We start from the raw sequence: 19,166 nt of genomic DNA, 5'->3' as shown, positions 1-19,166 counted from the left end.
TCATATTGCAATCGTAACAGACCTCATCGAGTCCTATAATTCAAAACTGTTGATTCACTATTATCATGGAACGTTCCACTTTGTATCGCATAATCTAGGGGAGTATTAAGCGGGTGAATAATTTGTTTTTCCACTTTGTAAGACATTTTCGGCAACTTTTTGTATGCTCTGCAAGGCTATATGAGTACTGTAGTACACACGGTCTACACATGTTATGATATATTAAACACATGCGAATTTTTGTTGGTAAAACTTTGTATTTATTTCTATATAATATCCCCAGAAATGAGAAATGGACTGTCCAATATGAATTTTTAATGAAGAGTGATAAAAGTAAACGAATAAACAAAAGAGGATTAGACGGAGGGCAATTTAAATGTCAATGTTGAATTGATCTGTAGTCCAAACCGAAAGGATTGGGATTGGAGTTGATAATACACCCTACTAGCTAATCAATGGTACGGAGTCTTAGAATGCTGGAACGCTAAGGATGCAATCTCTATTGATTTTCAATTCTAGTATAGAATGTATGCATTAGCAGATAAAGTCTAAACTTCCCTAACTCTGCTCGCCGTTTTGTTGCGCAATTTTTGCAAGTTGATTGCCCCTTTTGTCGATTGAGGAGTCGAAGTACGCAGACTATCGTTCCTGTCGTCTCATAAATTACATTTTGAGAGAGAGGGGACTTGTTTTTTGTAAGTATAAATCCAGATAAACCGATTATACCAATGCTGTGATGTAGTGCGATTGAAAACGCTATAGTATGGTGGTTGAAATTGTGTTCACCATTCTAGCGTAATCATATATATGTCGAAGTCTTGCCCAATCACCGTACACGTCAATGACATCACGGCATGCATACACCTTGCAATGACTAATAACCCCCGGGTTAATGACAGTGAGAAAAATTGGAAGACTTGATCATTCACCCAAATTATGAATGTAAAAACTGAGAAATGTGTAAATTTTGTGGTCAACCATTCGCATTCTTTATCCCTAGGTGCATTCGTCAATCCGTTTCCCAATGTCTGTTAAATTAAGAATCAATATTTGATACAATCATACAAATTCCGAAATGAAAGCCATCCAGATATGAGGGCAGAACCACAGATGTGGGAATTAATTTTGAACGGTGTCAATGAGAGACTGGAAAAATATGCTGCGACGAACAAACGTACCATGTGTATTATATTAGTTACTGTATACTACGGTATCGTTTCGATTTATCATCCTTTTATCAATTCACGATAGTCGTGTGTATTATTTAACGATTGTCGGATCTACTCTGAATGTATGCAAAAATGAAATCTCTGAATAAAAACTAAATGAAAAAAAACAATGTACACTTCTTTAAAATCGTGCTGTGTGTGACGTGTGTTGTAGTCAACATAAATAGTGAAGAAGATCTAAGATGTATTATTAAAAGTGGTTGTATTTCCTGGAGTATATCTTCGTTGCTATCATTTGTAAGTTAAAGGGGTATGAGCCAGATATGAAAGAAACATGCGATATCTTTGTGGTATGTGAAGTAGACTTAGACATATTATGGTAATCTGCTTATACTGAAACATGTCTAATCATTGCTATATATAGTAACTATGAGATTTGTAGCATATATTCGGTCAAACCGAACAAATGGGGTTCTTTTGGGGCAAAAGTGACACTTTAATACCTCAGGAACGTCGATGGTAGTAAAAATACATATGTGTAAACCTGTCAATACTATTATGGGATATTATATGTTCTTTTCAGGGCCGCAAGTTCATCATAAATATTATATTTTTCTTTTATTGTTTTAACAACATTGCAGATCTCTTTACTGTGTTTACCGTACTGGTACTGGCACCAGTCACTTGGCAATATTTTTGTAAGAAACATTCTTCGAATGTTTGAGTTTGTTTTTCAGTTTTGTTTCTCAACTTTTATTTTTATTTTTCCCAGTTACTAGTAGTCTCCCAAGGGCTCTGAGCGTTCACCGGACTGTTTTGGCAATCACCTAGTCGGGTTCATGATTATTTCACACATTCAAAAGAACGCAGATGTACTTTTTAAAATGTTTTATTCAAAGAATGAAAAAAAAGCCGGAGAGTTGAGTACGTCCAGGCACCATGCATAACATTGGATTTTTTAACTACCACCTGTCTTCCAAATAACTTTCGTTCACCCTGCTGCGTTTGGTTTTAAATTAAACCATACATTGTAAAAAAAATAATTAATTCAGTGCATCGTCAGTTATAGTAAGTTTTTGGAGTTTTTTGTCTATTTTAAATCATTTCATCGGAAAACAATAATAATTATGGACTCCATGACTTATTCCACGCATTCAACCTTTTTCTAAATGAAGCCCACCCCAAGTCTTACAAGTGGTGTTAGTTTAATATAGTCTAGTCTAGTTCCAGACAGGGACAGTATTACGTATTAAAATACTTTCATCTTAATCCCATGAAGTATTTAATACGTAATACTGTCCCCCTGCGCTGGAACTAGACTAGTTATAGACTAGTCGGATAACTTTACAAAAAATTACGTTTGTCTACACCTAGGCCTTATCCCATCGTCGTAAAAATCACTTAGCCCTTTGAAATTAAAGAGTCTGAAAAACTTTCTTTTTGTCAGAGAGGAGAATGTGAGGCCTATGTCCAATAAAATTGTTCCAATGAATGATAGAAGTAAATTCTTATATTCAACGTGCATAGATCATGATGAAAACAACGTTGTAAGTATATTGACCAATTGGGCCGTATGATATACAATGATATAGAGGGCCACAGATGTATGGAATTGTCAGATCTAGCTAGGAGCTACTGAGCTGAGACCATGGGCTACGAGTTTACGACTGTCATGACCCTAGTCTAACTGCAATAATTGTAGCTCAAGTTTTTGCTGCGATTTTGAGGGTTTTTTGTCTGTCAGTTTTGGCGACTTGTTAAGTTTTGGTGTTTAACCCGCACCTACGGGTTAAACACCAAAACTTAAAAAGTCACCAAAACAGATAAAAAAAAAACTCAAAATCGCAGCAAAACGCTACAATTATTGCAGCTAGACCCTAGTCCTGCTTGCGTAAGCCGTCCCTCCCGTCTCCTAGTCCTGTTTGTATACGGAGTCTTCCTTGTCTTGAGCTAAACGCGTGCACCCACATGCACTCGCATCAATAAGCTACACTGTACACATTAAAAAAAATCACACAGATTGATTCTGTGATTCGACTGCCTAGCCTGTGCGTGCACCTATGACTCTCCGGTACATAACCCGACTGTTGTTGACACTAAAAAGTGATGATAACGAGAGAATTTATTGAATCCTACAGCGTATACTTATAATGATTATACTGCGATTGTATATGCGAAATATAAAGTTCGAAAAGTTGGCCAAGTTTTTCCTCACAAGTTTGAATGACCTTTGACCCCGAGTTCTTAGATGAAACCTATGCATGGGAATTTATCACCTAAATTGTCGGTTTTATGGTCTTTCTTTAAATAGTTTGAGGTATTTGTAAAACGTTAGTGGCTATAATCAAAATGGGTTTATTTTACATGAAAACTGTCTCGATATGGCACACCGGAAGTATTCGGATACCCAGAGGTCCTTGTAACTGAGCACATGTTCGGGTGGAGCGAAGCAGGATGAGTAAAGTGCAGACGGAGTTGCCGATCGTGAGTTTTGACAAGGGCTTTTGCTTGAAATATCGCAGAAAAAACTTTCGTATTTCCACCCTGAAGAACATTTTGTAGTGCCACAGGAACATTTAAAGGTTTGTGAGTGTGTAAAGCCTCCAGAAGACTTTGATGAGTGGCAATAGAAATAGGTCAATTTTTTTGAAAGGCCACGCCACGTGCCCCACTCGAGTACTCGTACATGGTGCTGCTGGTTGAGCTGAGTGGACTGTGTCACCGGACTTGAATTGTTTGCCCAAAATTGACACATATATATAAGTTTGATATCAATGATGATAAAAAGTTATCCCTGTCTTAAGAGATTTCATGTTAGATTTCAGACATGTGGAAACAGCACGTCAGACTGAGATATCAATCATTTGTTCCATGCATGGCTAGTACGAGTAGAAGGCCTTCTAAGTTACTGTCAGGTTCATTCATTCATTAGAATTTGCAGCCGTGCCTCCTAACCCCCAATGTCCTAATTCACCATAGTACATAGAAGTTAGTCACACTGACAGAGTGACATACCAGAGATAATTATATATATGTGCTATTTTTTTATGCAGCTTCCTACTTTTGTTTTCCAAGTTTGGAATTTTGATGTAATTACAAATATTCAAAGTTGATACTCAAGTCTGATAGATAATGCAGTGAATCCATCAAAAATGTTTGGCCAATTGAGAGGTATATCATGTACTATAGCCAAGATTTTTGCATTCCAGTAATTATGTGTAGAAACAGAAAACTCTACCCTTACAGAAGGCATTCAGTGTAAATCTGGTAATATTTTTTGTGTCCAGCACATGACTACAATGTAGATTTTGAAAGTATGGATGTATTTGTTTGAACTCATCAGTACATGGCAGAGGTGATACAAACAAGATAAGACTTCTGTACATTACTCATGATAATGTCCAAATTTGTCTAACAATGGCTGTCACCCTATTGTGTTTTTGTTTGAACTAAATGAAAACTCAAAATGAGTTACAATGAAATTTATCTGTTATATTTCCAGGTGGAATTAACAATATTCAGAAGAAATATTATCGTGCCATTCTAGAGAGGACTTTCAGTTTTCTTAGCAAAGGAGCAGGTTCTACTACCAATGTGCCCAATTTAATGAATACTATGATGGAGTTACAGAAATGCTGCAATCATCCATTCCTTACAAATGGTAAGATATAAGTTATTACATGTGTAACAGTTCAAGTATACTTACACCAGTGTATGCACATACTAGTGGCATGAGGGTGTGATAGTTCCTTGCACTCAAATTCACATGATCACACAATATGAATTTTACAAAACTTTACTGTTTCACATAATCAAATGTAGTACAACAACCCCATTCTAGTAAAAGTATGACCATAGAGAACACTGCAAGTGCTTGTGCAAAATACCTGCATGTCATGGGGTTCTGTAATATAATTCCATTCAGCTGAAAAGTTCTTGAAATGATGATATAATTTTTTTACGTGTTAGACTTCTGAATTATCATGAACAGAGAAATCTTAACTGATCAAGGACTTTGAATATGTGTACCCTAAGAACAGTGCCTGTGGGTCTCGTAATGTGTGCAGTAATAGTAGGAACAGTGCCATTGGGTCTCGTAATGTCTTCAGTAACAAAAGTGTTGTCTCCTGTTGTTGTGATGGTCAGATGGTAAGAGTGGCCAACTTAAAGTTGTTGGTTTGAGCCCCACTACATTCATTTCTTTCTGAATGGGTAAAGTCCTTGACTCCTAAATATTAATTTATTTCATTTCTCACTTGCCAGGCTTGTGTATAGATGATCCAGAATATGGTTGAAAGAGCAGCATTACACACAATGCAAGCATGGTTTCTGGTATGTACCAATACCCCTCTCAAATATTACTGAATACATAAGTGGACAGATATCTTGGTCCATGATATACTTGTTAGTTAAGTGGATGATAAAATGTTGAAAAGTTTTGTCATAATTTCATTATAATACAACGTCTATAATGCACAGCATTGTAGGTTCTGCACCCTACTGAATGTAATGATATCAATGATGATAAAAAGTTATCCCTGTCTTAAAAGATTTCATGAGTGATTTCAGACATGTGGAAACAGCACGTCAGACTGAGATATCTTATTCTTGTATTATGGGCAAAACTGAAACGAGAAGAATTTCTCTGACGCCTGTAATTTAGTGATCTGTATGATTCAAACACAACTGACTTGTACACTTGAAATTCACTCTTTTCAGGAACCTTTACACTGGAAGTGAAGTAGAAGTTACTGTATATAATGTGGACGTGTATAGACATTTGATTGTTCCCTAGATCATTGAAGAACATCTGGGGTACGTTTTTAAATTGTAGATTGTACTCCAGAATTGCATATTTGAAGGCAATTGCATGAAATTTGACTGGCAGCTATTTACATCATGCATCCCCCATAGCCTTGAACCCATACTTTATTATAGGACATTCAAGGTCCTTTCAAACTCTTAGAAAGGAGGGGCACTTGGATGCAAGGCTAATACTGCCAGTGACCAACATGGTATCAAATTATTCTGATATATAGCGCCCTCTAACAGTGTAGTTGAATGACTACATTTAGGACAAGGTCGGGATAAAAGCCATTCAATAGTGATTCCATTAGCTAGCCTGCCCACAGTGCTAAGCTGTGATCATGCTAAATCTCAAAGTAGATGAGAGCTAGTGCAGTCAGAGTCGGTGCTGTGGACAGCCTAGGTAATGAATTGCCAATAGCTGAATGTGCCCCTAAATGATGAAGGCCACAACAGATAAAGTCTGAGATCCCCAGTAAAACTAGTACAATGGGGAGTGTTGACATTCCTTTCATTCCAACAACATAACACAGATAGTTTGAGTGTAGGACATGGTTCCATCTTAGTGAGCGAATCTAGCATTCTTCTGTTTTCTGTAGAATGTGGAATTCTTGTGTTTTCTGTAGAATCAGACAAGAATGTCTAATACGAGTCTATGATGTCTAGGCATTATGTCATTAGTTATTCAGATCTGACTAAACACATGGAGATGTTCTTACTCATCTGAGACTCATTGTAATCTACCCAATCACAACTACACCACTTGTTTTGCTAATGTGAAATACTTATCAAATTGGTGTCGGCTATGTTTCAGAAAGAGTGAAGCTGGTACAACACACTTTCTCTGTCTACACCATGGTATTATATATTAGTGGTTGTGTGAAAGAAGCCCTGTGTGTACTACCTACCAAGTACAGTATCTACCAAAAGGTAAGGATTTGTGTATAAAGTTTAATGTTTTTGTGATGGCTTGGAAATGAAGAATGAAGACTTTCCTGTCTGTGAGGCACGACATCACATTCCAAACTACCATTGCATTGTCATTGTTGTGTGTGATGATTTTTATCTGACACCTATTGTGAGTGTATTGTAGATATATACCATGTACGTAATGATAAATCCTGACACAGCATAATAAAATACTGAACTCTTTGCTGAAAGAAAGGTTTACAGTGGACTTGAGGATGATTGATGTTCTGTTCTTAACCCTTAGGTTTGCAAGGAAAGGAATGAAAACCATTCCATGGCAACAGAGGTGAATGCATTACCATAGCATATGATATAGTGTGTATGCATGATGTTTCAAGCTGGAATATTCAGGTTAGTACAGATTCCTTCCCAATGTTCCGATAAAACTAAGTTCTAACCTGTACCGTGTAATCAATAATCATCTTGATGCACATTCTTCACTGATCTTACAAAGTATAGAAACCAATCTCAATGTACTTGTACTACTCAGAGTCAAAGAAAAGGTGATGTAAATATTTTACACAAAAGGAAATGTATGAACTGCTCTATTGTTTGGCTTTAAAATTACTGATGACAAATATTTGCAACTCTTGTAGAGACTGACAAAGCTATAGAGAACGGTTCAAGTTAGTAATGAAGATTTGTGTCTGTGAATGATGTCATTTACTTCCACCTATTGTCAGCAGTGGCTGGACCCATATACCAGAACACTGTGGACTGATCTAAGATATAACTGACGCAGGCATATAGTCTATTGTATTAGTTCTTATCACATAAATATGTGCATATCTTCTACTGTGTGACGTCAAACAGGGGTGATTTCAGAGCATATCACCCCTGTTCTACCGAACTATTTTCTCTCCCTACTGTTCGAATATTCGTGCTAATCCTACGCTACGATCAAGTTTATCGTAATAATTACGTGCTTTCAAAATGTAAATGCATACATTACGTTACACATATCCAAGTTGGATGGCATGAGTTTGATACGTAGAGGTACTTTTATATTTATTTGATACATTTTATTCTATTTAAAAATCACATAGATTATCGATGTAGCACTAGCAGCCGGCAAGCTTACTTCCGATTTTCCGTCGAGCTCAGATCTCCGAACTTACACAACCCAAGAAAATATGATTAAAATAACGACACAAAAGTCGTATGCAGACAAATACTACTTATGTTTTAAACTAAATTCGATATTACATGTACATTGCAAGGTTATAACCGTTAATTTTGGTTGAGAAACCACAGAACACTGTGACCGCGACCGATACCATGTAAGCTTGACCTCGCGACAGGTCACGTGATTATGTAATTTGCATAGCTGTTGGGCGCCAATTTTTAATACGCGATGAAGAATATAGTGCGATGAAATGATACAGTATTCGTAAAATACGATTTAAAATTTTAGAAAAATACAGGGAAATACTTGTGTGATAAATATATAATTCCATGAAATCAATGTTAGTTTTACGTCATAATGCTCCTCGTATGATTCTGCGGACTACAAATTCTCGCCTACCGGCTCGAATTTGTATTAGTCCGCGGAATCATACTCGGAGCATTTTGACTTAAACTAACATTGATTTCATGGGATTATATATAAAAAATCTTATTGTGAAAAACTTCCAAGATAAGACTTCTGTACATTACTCATGATAATGTCCAAATTTGTCTAACAATGGCTGTCACTCTATTGTGTTTTTGTTTGAACTAAATGAAAACTCAGAATGAGTTACAATGAAATTTATCCATTATGATATTTCCAGGTGGAATTAACAATATTCGGAAGAAATATTATCAAGCCATTCTAGAGAGGAGCAGGTTCAACTACCAATGTGCCTAATTTAATGAATACTATGATGGAGTTACGGAAATGCTGCAATCATCCATTCCTTATAAATGGTAAGATATAAGTTATTACATGTGTAACAGTTCAAGTATACTTACACCAGTGCATGCACATACTAGTGGCATGAGGGTGTGATAGTTCCTTGCACTCAAATTCACATGATCACACAATATGAATTTTACAAAACTTTGCTGTTTCACATAAACATATGTAGTACAACAACCCCATTCTCTGCACTAGTAAAAGTATGACCATAGAGAACACTACAAGTGCTTGTGCAAAAACCTGTCATGTGGGGTTCTGTAATATAATTCCATTGTGCTGAAATCACCTGCAAGGAGGTCCATAGACTATTAAATTAAAATATCAGACGATGTTATGTCTACTACAAGTTGAATGTTGACAATTATGGACGGTTTTTTTGGTAAATTTGTTAGAAAATTGAAATTCGAATTGTCTCAAAATTATTTAGATCCCTAGTTTATTTCATTCATCAAATTTTTCCAGGGTTAAAGCTGCAAGACACTGGAATTATTTATAGCCAACCTCAAAAATCCTCCTTTTTTTGGTACATTTCTCAGTCATTATTTTTCTGAGATTGCTAAAACAAAACTGCATAGTGAAGAGGTGAACAACTGAACCACTTCTACATGTTACCAAAATAAAAAAAAACACCAAAAAACCAGTGGAGCTATTCTGACCGATAGGTCGCTTGTTTATCTGTTAGTGTTGAAATCTGGTTCATAATTGCAATGATGTGCAAATGATAATGTGATTCAGTCAAAAAATAGCAAATTTTCTGTGGAAGCATTATAAATACAAGACTTGAATGTTTGAGATTGTTAATCTGTTAAAGTTTAGCAGTAGTATATTTGTATCATATAAAAGTAAACTTTCTCTATTATATGATATAAGTAATACCATGGCAACAATTGTCTTTATTCCTGATATGATGGCATGTATATCTTTGAGATTTGAATGACATTGAAAACATGATAATATTCTGATCAGGAACATACTTATAGCTATGTACATCGTACAACATTGACGAAATTTACTCCACCTAGTTTGCTAATCATCTCTGATTTTTTGGTATCTACAGAGTATTACTACGTGTGAAGATGTTATATTACTTAAAACAAGAAATCATTGGTGATCTTGCCAGTAAAATATCTCGAGGCGCTCATGCCAAGTAAGTTTTCAGCTTTATGTGTTACTTCTAGTGATGGAAGTCCTATTTACCTTGTTTGTACCTTGTAGTCTTCACTTCCAAAAGTAATATTGAAAAAAAGAAGTACATGTATACACAAGCATTATTTTTGGTGCTCATGTAATTTTTAGCACAGCTGAACTAAGGTTGAGTAGTGTTATAGATATGGTGAAATGTGTGTGTGCGTGTGCATGCACATGACTTAACTTTTTAACCACCATTGCCTCATTGGATTGTTCACTACCAGCCCCCTCACTAACATAAGTTGAGAATGAGTGTAATGTAATCAAATTGATATAAAAATACCAGAGTTGCAGATTTTTGAAAAATAAGGGGTCATTTGAATGGGAAAATAAATTTGTACATCATACTTGCAAAATTGATGCCATGCATTTTTGGCCAAATCATGATTCTTGGTGGGAGTAAATACTTTGGCTTGGCATAGAAATGAAAGGTTATTATTTTATTGATGTCATGAAATCATGAAATCTTTTATGAACTATTTCACACCTTCATGTCATTGGAATCAAGATTAACCTCAGTTTGAGGTTGCTTGGAAACACTATTTTTAGCACAGCTGAATTAAATAATAGACTCTGAATGTAATGATACCAATGATGATAAAAAGTTATCCCTGTCTTAAAAGATTTCATGAGTGATATCAGACATGTGGAAACAGCACGTCAGACTGAGATATCTTATTCTTGTAGTATACAATTTATAGGCAAAACTGAAACGAGAAGAATTTCTCTGACGCCTGTAATTTAGTGATCTGTATGATTCAAACACAACTGACTTGTACACTTGAAATTCACTCTTTTCAGGAACCTTAACACTGGAAGTGAAGTAGAAGTTACTGTATATAATGTGGACGTGTATAGACATTTGATTGTTCCTAGATCATTGAACAACATCTGGGGTACGTTTTTAAATTATTGTAGAATGTACTCCAGAATTGCATATTTGAAGGCAATTGCATGAAATTTGACTGGCAGCTATCTACATCATGCATCCCCCATAGCCTTGAACCCATACTTTATTATAGGACATTCAAGGTCCTTTCAAACTCTTAGAAAGGAGGAGCACTTAGATGCAAGGCTAACACTGCCAGTGAGTATAGTGCCAACATGGTATCAAAGTATTCTGATATATAGCGCCCTCTAACAATGTAGTTGAATGACTACATTTAGGACAAGTTTGGGATAAAAAACATTTACATGTAATAGTGATTTCATTAGCTAGCCTGCCCACAGTGCTAATCTGTGACCATGCTAAATCTCAAAGTAGATGAGAGCTAGTGCAGTCATAGAGCCAATGCTGTGGACAGGCTAGGTAATGAATCGCCAATAGCTGATCCCCAGTGAAACTAGTGCAATGGGGAGTGTTGACATTTTTTTCATTCCAACAACATACTAACACATAGTATGAGTGTAGGGCATGGTTCCATCTTAGTGTGCGTGTCTAGAATTCTTGTATTTTCTGTAGAATCAGACAAGAATGTCTAATATGAGTCTATGATGTCTAGGCATTATGTCATTAGTTATTCAGATCTGACTAAACACATGGAGACATTCTTACTCATCTGAGACTCATTGTAATCTACCCAATCACAACTACACCACTTGTTTTGCTAATGTGAAATACTTATCAAATTGGTGTCGGCTATGTTTCAGAAAGAGTGAAGCTGGTACAACACACTTTCTCTGTCTACACCATGGTATTATATAGTAGTGGTTGTGTGAAAGAAGCCCTGTGTGTACTACCTACCAAGTACAGTATCTACCAAAAAGGTAAGGATTTGTGTGTAAAGTTTAATGTTTTTGTGATGGCTTGGAAATGAAGAATGAAGACTTTCCTGTCTTAGGCACGACATCACAAATTCCAAACTACCATTGCATTGTCATTGTTGTGTGTGATGATTTTTATCTGACACCTATTGTGAGTGTATTGTAGATATATACCATGTACGTAATGATAAATCCTGACACAGCATAATAAAATACTGAACTCTTTGCTGAAAGAAAGGTTTACAGTGGACTTGAGGATGATTGATGTTCTGTTCTTAACCCTTAGGTTTGCAAGGAAAGGAATGAAAACCATTCCATGGCAACAGAGGTGAATGCATTACCATAGCATATGATATAGTGTGTATGCATGATGTTTCAAGCTGGAATATTCAGGTTAGTACAGATTCCTTCCCAATGTTCCGACAAAACTAAGTTCTAACCTGTACCATGTAATCAATAATCATCTTGATGCACATTCTTCACTGATCTTACAAAGTATAGAAACCAATCTCGATGTACTTGTACTACTCAAAGAAAAGGTGATGTAAATATTTTACACAAAAGGAAATGTTTGTACTGCTCTATTGTTTGGCTTTAAAATTACTGATGCCAAATATTTGCAACTCTTGTAGAGACTGACAAAGCTATAGAGAACGGTTCAAGTTAGTAATGAAGATTTGTGTCTGTGAATGATGTCATTTACTTCCACCTATTGTCAGCAGTGACTGGATCCATATACCAGAACACTGTGGACTGATCTAAGATATAACTGACACAGGCATATAGTCTATTGTATTAGTTCAAATCTTATTGTGAAAAACTTCCATGGTCTTGTAGTTTCATTACTGCAATTAGCAGACCTGGATGTGTATGTTCATATCACAAGAGATTTGACGTTCTGTAGCATATATTTGCCATTTTACTTGTAAATGACTGATTTATGTTTTCTGTTCTTTGTAGTGTCAAAGGTCCAAATCTGGCATGGATCATCTCTGGGAACCAACCTTATAGAGACACTGCTGTGCATGAATAGATGTGCTATCATTACGTGTGAATCCTGCTGAGCCATCACTGCAGCGTTGATAGTATGGAGCCCTCTAGTGGTGAATGAATGAAACAAGTAATTTGACTTGACTGGTGCTTGACCAGCTGCTACAAATGCTGCCTTGCGTAAGTTTGATGTATTGAATGATTATGACCATTTAAACTAACAGATAGTCGGGAACGAACCAAAACTAAAGATGAAAAAAGTTCTTGTGAATGATGACTATACAAGTTAATGTTTATTAGGTACACTGTACAGTGCATATACAATTTAGATCCCTAATCTGACACAAGTGCAATACTAATATCTTTAATAGTTATTTGGTAGGTGATTACATATAGGATTAGATCATGCAGATACTGGTTTTGTCCTTTATCCACAACTAGAAGTTTGATTTCGACACATTTCACATTGCTAAACACTAAGTTGAAATAGTTAACAAGCCTGGTTCCAATAACACATGATATTGACAGCAAAAGGCTTACTCCACGGGTATTTCCACACTGTGACCTAAAAAAAAAATTGTTTGGTTCTGGTTACCCGACCCCACCTAGCTTTTCACTGCTGATATTAAAACTTTTTTTTACGTATTCGAGAAAATTATAATAATATCTCAGAAATTGTGAAGTCTCACGAGAAATAGTGGATGCGGAAACTGCCTAAAACTTAAAAAAGACGCTTTAAAACTGTTCTTCCAATCTGTAATGGCTGTACATCTGATAGGAAGAAATAAACAAAACAGACCATTTGGAAAACAGTGAAACACCTGAACTAGACACTCCCACAGAAAAAAATAAAATAAAATAAAAAATCTACCTACCCCACCTATTGTAAAGTTGAGTGTAACCAGAGCACATTTTTAATCTTTCTTTTGATAACTTATCAAACGGTTTGTGTCCTGCAGATTGGTGTGAGATGTCTGGTTTATGGATCTCCTAATTCCTGACTTTGTAATTTGTGGACCACGTCATCCATGTCCTGCTTGGCAGATCGGCGCCACCTAGTGGTAACATTGACACAAGTATATCTACAAAATGCAGAGACCACACTACACCGAGTAAGTTTCAATCAATACATTGCGGTATTTTTGTCATCGGTAAACTCCCAACTGCACAAATGGTTCATCGGGTTTCATCATGATGATAACTTCTCAGAACATCAGACATCTCGCGATATTGCTTGTGTATGATGATATCATATCTGCATATTTACCATTGTCATGGCAATTTGATGCTTTCAATCCTTATTAATCCCGAATCTGACACAAGTTGAATGTCTGATTGGGGTGGGGTGTGGTGTTGGAGGTGCTACCTTTGTCATTTGTGTTTGAGGACAGATCCATCTCTAAGGGGTCAGCCATCACTCGTCTAACTTTCATCATAAATATTAAATATCTGTTACCACGATATCCTTTTATCAGCTGTGGAATTAAGACATTTGTTTTGTTTCGTCATTGCAGATTTGGGCCAGAACATTTTCCTCTACAGTTCCTGAACAAGTCAACCATGGAATGTTGGAAGCCAAGTGGCATAGAAGATCATCTCTGCTTTCACAGATTGATTTTTGACATATCTCTACTATTTAGTTATACCTGGCTAGACTTTTGACTACTGTGTGAAACTGCATAAGAAATAAAATGCAATTTGAACAAATACTGTCTTGTATCCATTTAATATATAATTTTGATGAGTCAAATTAACACCTTTTCACCCAACATGTTAGGGTTGCTTACAATAATACACCAATACATAAACCCATGTAAACATGGCATGTCTACGTACTTTTTAGTCACACTTTGAGTTCTACACCAGTCCTATACATTACGAAGTTTCTAAATTCGGGGGGGGGGGGGGGGGGGGGGATTGAGAGATATGCACTGAACATGGAGATCTCAGATTCAGAATTTATTGGGGGTTAAATGTAGATATGTACATTGAGAAGCTTTGATGGCTGGCATTACCCTTGGCAGCTAGAATGTAACAATGTTAATGTCTAATAATTATTGATACTTTGATATATACAAGCGACCTATCGGTCAGAATAGCTCCGCTGTTTTTTTTTTTATTTTATTTTTTATTTTGGTGACACATAGAAGTGGTTCAGTTCTTCAGCTCTTCACTATGCAGTTTTGTTTTCGCGATGCAATAAAGTGGTTAGTGGTTCATTTGATGTCTCACTGTAAAACACATTTTACACAGAAGTTGGTAATGTATTGTACTTTTATACCATAGTCACCATTTTATAACAAAAATCTACTGTTATGAAAAATTGCACAAAATCTCAAAAAAAAAATGACTGGGAAATGCACACAAGAAAAAGAAAAAAAGAGGATTTTGAGGTTGGCTATAAATAATTCCATTGTGTTACAGCTTTAACCCTGGGAAATTTTAATGATGAATGAAATAAACTAGGGATCTAAAATAATTTTGAGGCAATTTGAATTTCAATTTTCTAACAAATTTACCAAGTCAACAACATTCAACTTGTACACGTTGTAGTAGATATATATAGGGAAGAAATGTATTAATCGCCATCTTAGTTTCCGGACGGCGACAATCCCCGCCAAGTACCCGAAAGAGAGTCATTCTGGCAGCCATACGTTACAGTGGTAACACTCGTTCATGTTCTATTACCTTTCATAAAGAAAACACAACGAAATGGTTGAAGTGATCTTTTTTTTAAATTTCTTTTCATCACAACAACCAAATCTGCGTGATCAAAAGTGTTGTAAACTAAACCAGAAAGAATTATCGGACTGGCTAAACTTCCCGATGAACTGGAGTAAGGTCCAAGTCCAAGTAAGCCTCGATAGTACGTGAGAAAATCGTCTCAAACTAGCGATACAACTTTCAAAATATAACTTGACATGTGTTCATTTGTTAGATTTATACAATTCAAGACGCGTTTTCACTCGAAAACAACAATTCTGTGAATAATGACACTCTGAACGCAGCGATTTCTCGGACGATGTTACCACTGTAACGTATGGCTGACAACGACTTGCTTCCGGGTTAGTCCCTCGTGCATCCGGGTACCCGGGGTTGTCGCCGTACGGAAACTAAGAAAGATGGAATTTACAGTGTTTCTTGTGACCTGTGCGGCGCCTGTCAGCAGACTCGGCCATTTTTTTTCATCATTTCATTGTATTTAAACCTTGTACTTGACATTTCGCAATATTTATAATTCTCAACAAAATACCTCAACATGCCTCACTTCGCTCGTACTCAAAGCAGCCCCTCGCGGTATGATCACTGATGACATGACGAGAGAACCTTTTCGGTTTTACATGTAAAACGGGGAAAGATACGCAAAACATAATGCAAAGTCTGAAGCCAAATTAAAGTTGTGATTATTTTAATTATTTTTACTTGCCAAATATTTGCATTTTGGAAATGGCAAGACACGTTCATATCGTTTAACTTTACATGTGAACTGTCGGCCAATAAACAAAATTGGTTGATGCACAGTCCGCAGTTAGACTGCTCTTGCATAACTTCAACCGCATGCCTTCCTTACGCAAGTTGTCTTAATTCTGGTTCACTGTCACTCCAAATTGCACGACAATATAGAATTAATCACAAGTTACATGTTATCTGAAAACATCACATTTTTATAGTGGGTCTGAAGTGAGATTTTAGTGAGTACCATTGTTACTTGCTGTGGAAAATCGCCCGGTCAAATGAGGTCAGCTTCAGCTTCTGGTCGAATCAGGATAGAGTATGCAAATAAGGACGTTGCGGACTGGCTGATTATGTAGAAGGGTGCAGAATTTGGATTTGAAGTTTACAACCCTGTTTCGAATAAACGCTTGTCACTTCATGCATTTGGGCGCCCAATGCGTAGAATTATGACTATAGCACATACTACATTGCTTGTTTGACGTCAATAGTGTCTTTTGAAAAGTGGCAGTTTACTTAAAGTCTCGTCGACTGATTTCCAATATGGCGTCGGTCATTATGCTCATTAACATATTCATTTCTTTTTCAAATTACAAAAAAAAAATCATAAAAAATAAAAATGAAGATGTGCTGACTTGAAATGAACAAACCTGAGTAAGCTACCCCCTGCGCATCAACACACCAGATATCAAAGCAATCTGACAATAAGTTTTCACGGAGATGATGAAAATGACATTTTATGAAAAAAAATCATAAAAAATTGAAAATGGCACAGATCAACTTGGCATGAACATATCTGAATAGCCTCCCCCCAGGGAACATGCACACCAAATATCTAAGAATACTGACTGTCACTTTCGGAGAAAATAATGAAAATATAAAAGTTTGACGGACACCTATGATTCACTCTACTCTCTATACTCTATACAACCTATACCTAAAGCTACGCTTTCAGCTTTCGCTGACAGCGGAGCTAAAAAGTGGGTCAAATTGGGTACAGAATGCCATTCTACCAAATGGGAAATTCTATGACTGATTTAAAATGAACAATGAAATGTTTAGGTTGTACTTGGCCAGTACAGATCCTACAGTGTTAGTATTGGACACAATAGGGAGTGTTATAAAGTTAGTATGATCTAGTGATATCCCTTTAACTTGTTTTGCAAGAATGTCAAAAGTCAACTACTTCTTGCATGTATCCGACATCTCTATGTGGCATCTAATTCTTTATTGCCCCCCCCCCCCCAAAAGTTCTCCACTTAACATGAGGTGCCTACAGTATTTTGTGACAAGCTTAGACCTGTATCTCAAGGAGAATCAGAATCATTCTTATCTTGCAGTATGGTTGGATGAAAATAAATGTTACTAACTAAATTAATGTATGATAGATTTGCTTTATTCATATAAAAATGTTACAGTATATTTAATAGATCGCATGTATATTGGAAAAATCTTATTGTAAATAACAGTATTTAGTCAGTGAATTTAGTCTCAATATCTTTGAAGATATCTGCACCTGCATGAGATGTCAAAAATTCAGGAAATGAAACCCTCCACAAAATAAAAGGTTGCTGTGAAAACCGAGAAAGTACATGCAGTAATAACCTAATCTAACATCTGGAAAGGAAATTTGTCAAAGAAAACCTGTCCATGGAGTGCAAAAGCTACTCCTTAAATACACACGTTCACAAGAAAACATCAATCATACTAGTCTTGTGTTCTAAATAAACTTCCAGATGCTTGTGAGCAATTCAGAGTAAATTTATGCCATGTAGTTAACCTCAGATCATTTAAACTGAAATTTGTTTTGAAAACATTGTCATAATGCTGGAAATAGTAACCACTCGCTCGATTAACGAGCCACAGTGGAATGCTTTTTACCATTGCCATAACACTTGTATGAGGGCGCCCTTTGCTTGTAGGTAGCTACTGCACTACCATATAATCTACAAGCTCCTGTATATTGTACTTGTCAAAAATGACAGTATATTTACAAATCTATTGTCTGATCTTATTGCCTGCATATATATTTTTTTTTTTGAAAACAAAATACAACTTATGCACACTTTTAAACCACCACCATATGTAACTATTGTAGACAAACTAAAATACAGGGAAATCCATTCCCTCTATCAAACATGCATGGCAGTTTTGTGAAAGCAATTCACAACAGTGGAATGATTGACTGGAGCCATGACCCAAAGTTGACCCCTGGCTTAAATAGGGTCTATTGGGAAGTGAAAAAAAGAACAAACTATATTCTGTGTACACTCAAACTGATTGGTTGAAAACACGACCTCCAAGTTGACCCCTGGTGAAAAAATGGTCTATTGAGTTGAAAAAAAATTCTCTGTAGATTCAAACTGATTGATTAAAAACATGACCCCCAAGTTGACCCCTGTCTACTGTAGAGTTGAAAAAAAGCAAACAAAAATATTATTCTTGTGTAAATCTTTGCATATTTCCTTGTGAAATAAAAAGTTTCACAGAATGTTTGTGGTTGTCTAATAATAGTTACCATGTGCACATTCCAAATGTTGATATTTATTGACATTCTTTTCCCATGACAGTCATTATAAAAATAATTTTCTCAGAAAACATCAATACAGCCTTTAACATTGTCATATATATTACTTTTTAAAGTAATGTTTACAGAATGTGACCTTTTTTTTTTCATTTAGAATCTGACCTCAAAAATGAGAATTACCATGGTAATCAAACAAAAGAGCAACTTAAAACAGTACATCTAAATCCACCAAAAGAAAAGTGCAGGTTTGACCTGTCTACATAACAAAATGTACATCCTGGTATACCACTGCCAATCATGCAGAGGTGAAAAAAGGGTCTTTAAGACAAAAGAACTGATACCTCATTAATTATTTCACATATCAATATTTTGAGTTGACATTTTTATTTATCCAAAATAT

The 19,166-nt window shown here is 36.0% G+C and overlaps 1 protein-coding gene and 2 non-coding genes across 3 annotated transcripts; all 3 read left to right on the top strand.

The window, feature by feature from the left end:
- The first annotated feature begins 3,612 nt into the window (after positions 1-3,612).
- Positions 3,613-14,485, top strand: LOC144435143 (uncharacterized). The gene is made up of 14 exons (XM_078123709.1): positions 3,613-3,751; positions 4,672-4,830; positions 5,433-5,501; positions 5,889-5,984; positions 6,790-6,905; positions 7,189-7,295; positions 8,717-8,852; positions 9,902-9,991; positions 10,834-10,928; positions 11,683-11,799; positions 12,083-12,189; positions 12,757-12,966; positions 13,746-13,898; positions 14,301-14,485. The coding sequence occupies exons 8-11, from the start codon at positions 9,921-9,923 to the stop codon at positions 12,100-12,102; spliced, it is 303 nt and encodes a 100-aa protein (XP_077979835.1). The 5' UTR covers positions 3,613-3,751; positions 4,672-4,830; positions 5,433-5,501; positions 5,889-5,984; positions 6,790-6,905; positions 7,189-7,295; positions 8,717-8,852; positions 9,902-9,920; the 3' UTR covers positions 12,103-12,189; positions 12,757-12,966; positions 13,746-13,898; positions 14,301-14,485.
- On the top strand, positions 3,936-4,028 carry LOC144436026 (small nucleolar RNA R38). Its single transcript, XR_013480921.1, has one exon. It is a non-coding gene; the product is annotated as a small nucleolar RNA R38 (small nucleolar RNA).
- Positions 5,680-5,772, top strand: LOC144436027 (small nucleolar RNA R38). Its single transcript, XR_013480922.1, has one exon. It is a non-coding gene; the product is annotated as a small nucleolar RNA R38 (small nucleolar RNA).
- Positions 14,486-19,166: the final 4,681 nt, after the last annotated feature.

This window comes from Glandiceps talaboti, chromosome 5 (assembly GCF_964340395.1).
Source record: "Glandiceps talaboti chromosome 5, keGlaTala1.1, whole genome shotgun sequence".
NCBI classification, from domain to species: domain Eukaryota; kingdom Metazoa; phylum Hemichordata; class Enteropneusta; family Spengelidae; genus Glandiceps; species Glandiceps talaboti.
The sequence above is the reverse complement of the archived record's forward strand: the minus strand, read 5'-3'. Positions and strand labels throughout refer to the sequence as shown.

Coding starts and splice junctions, on each gene's coding strand:
- LOC144435143 (XM_078123709.1), top strand. CDS start 9,921: ATGTTATATTACTTAAAACAAGAAATCATTGGTGATCTTGCCAGTAAA. Junction 10,929..11,682: donor ATCATTGAACAACATCTGGG/GTACGTTTTTAA, acceptor GCTATGTTTCAG/AAAGAGTGAAGCTGGTACAA. Junction 11,800..12,082: donor GTACAGTATCTACCAAAAAG/GTAAGGATTTGT, acceptor CTTAACCCTTAG/GTTTGCAAGGAAAGGAATGA.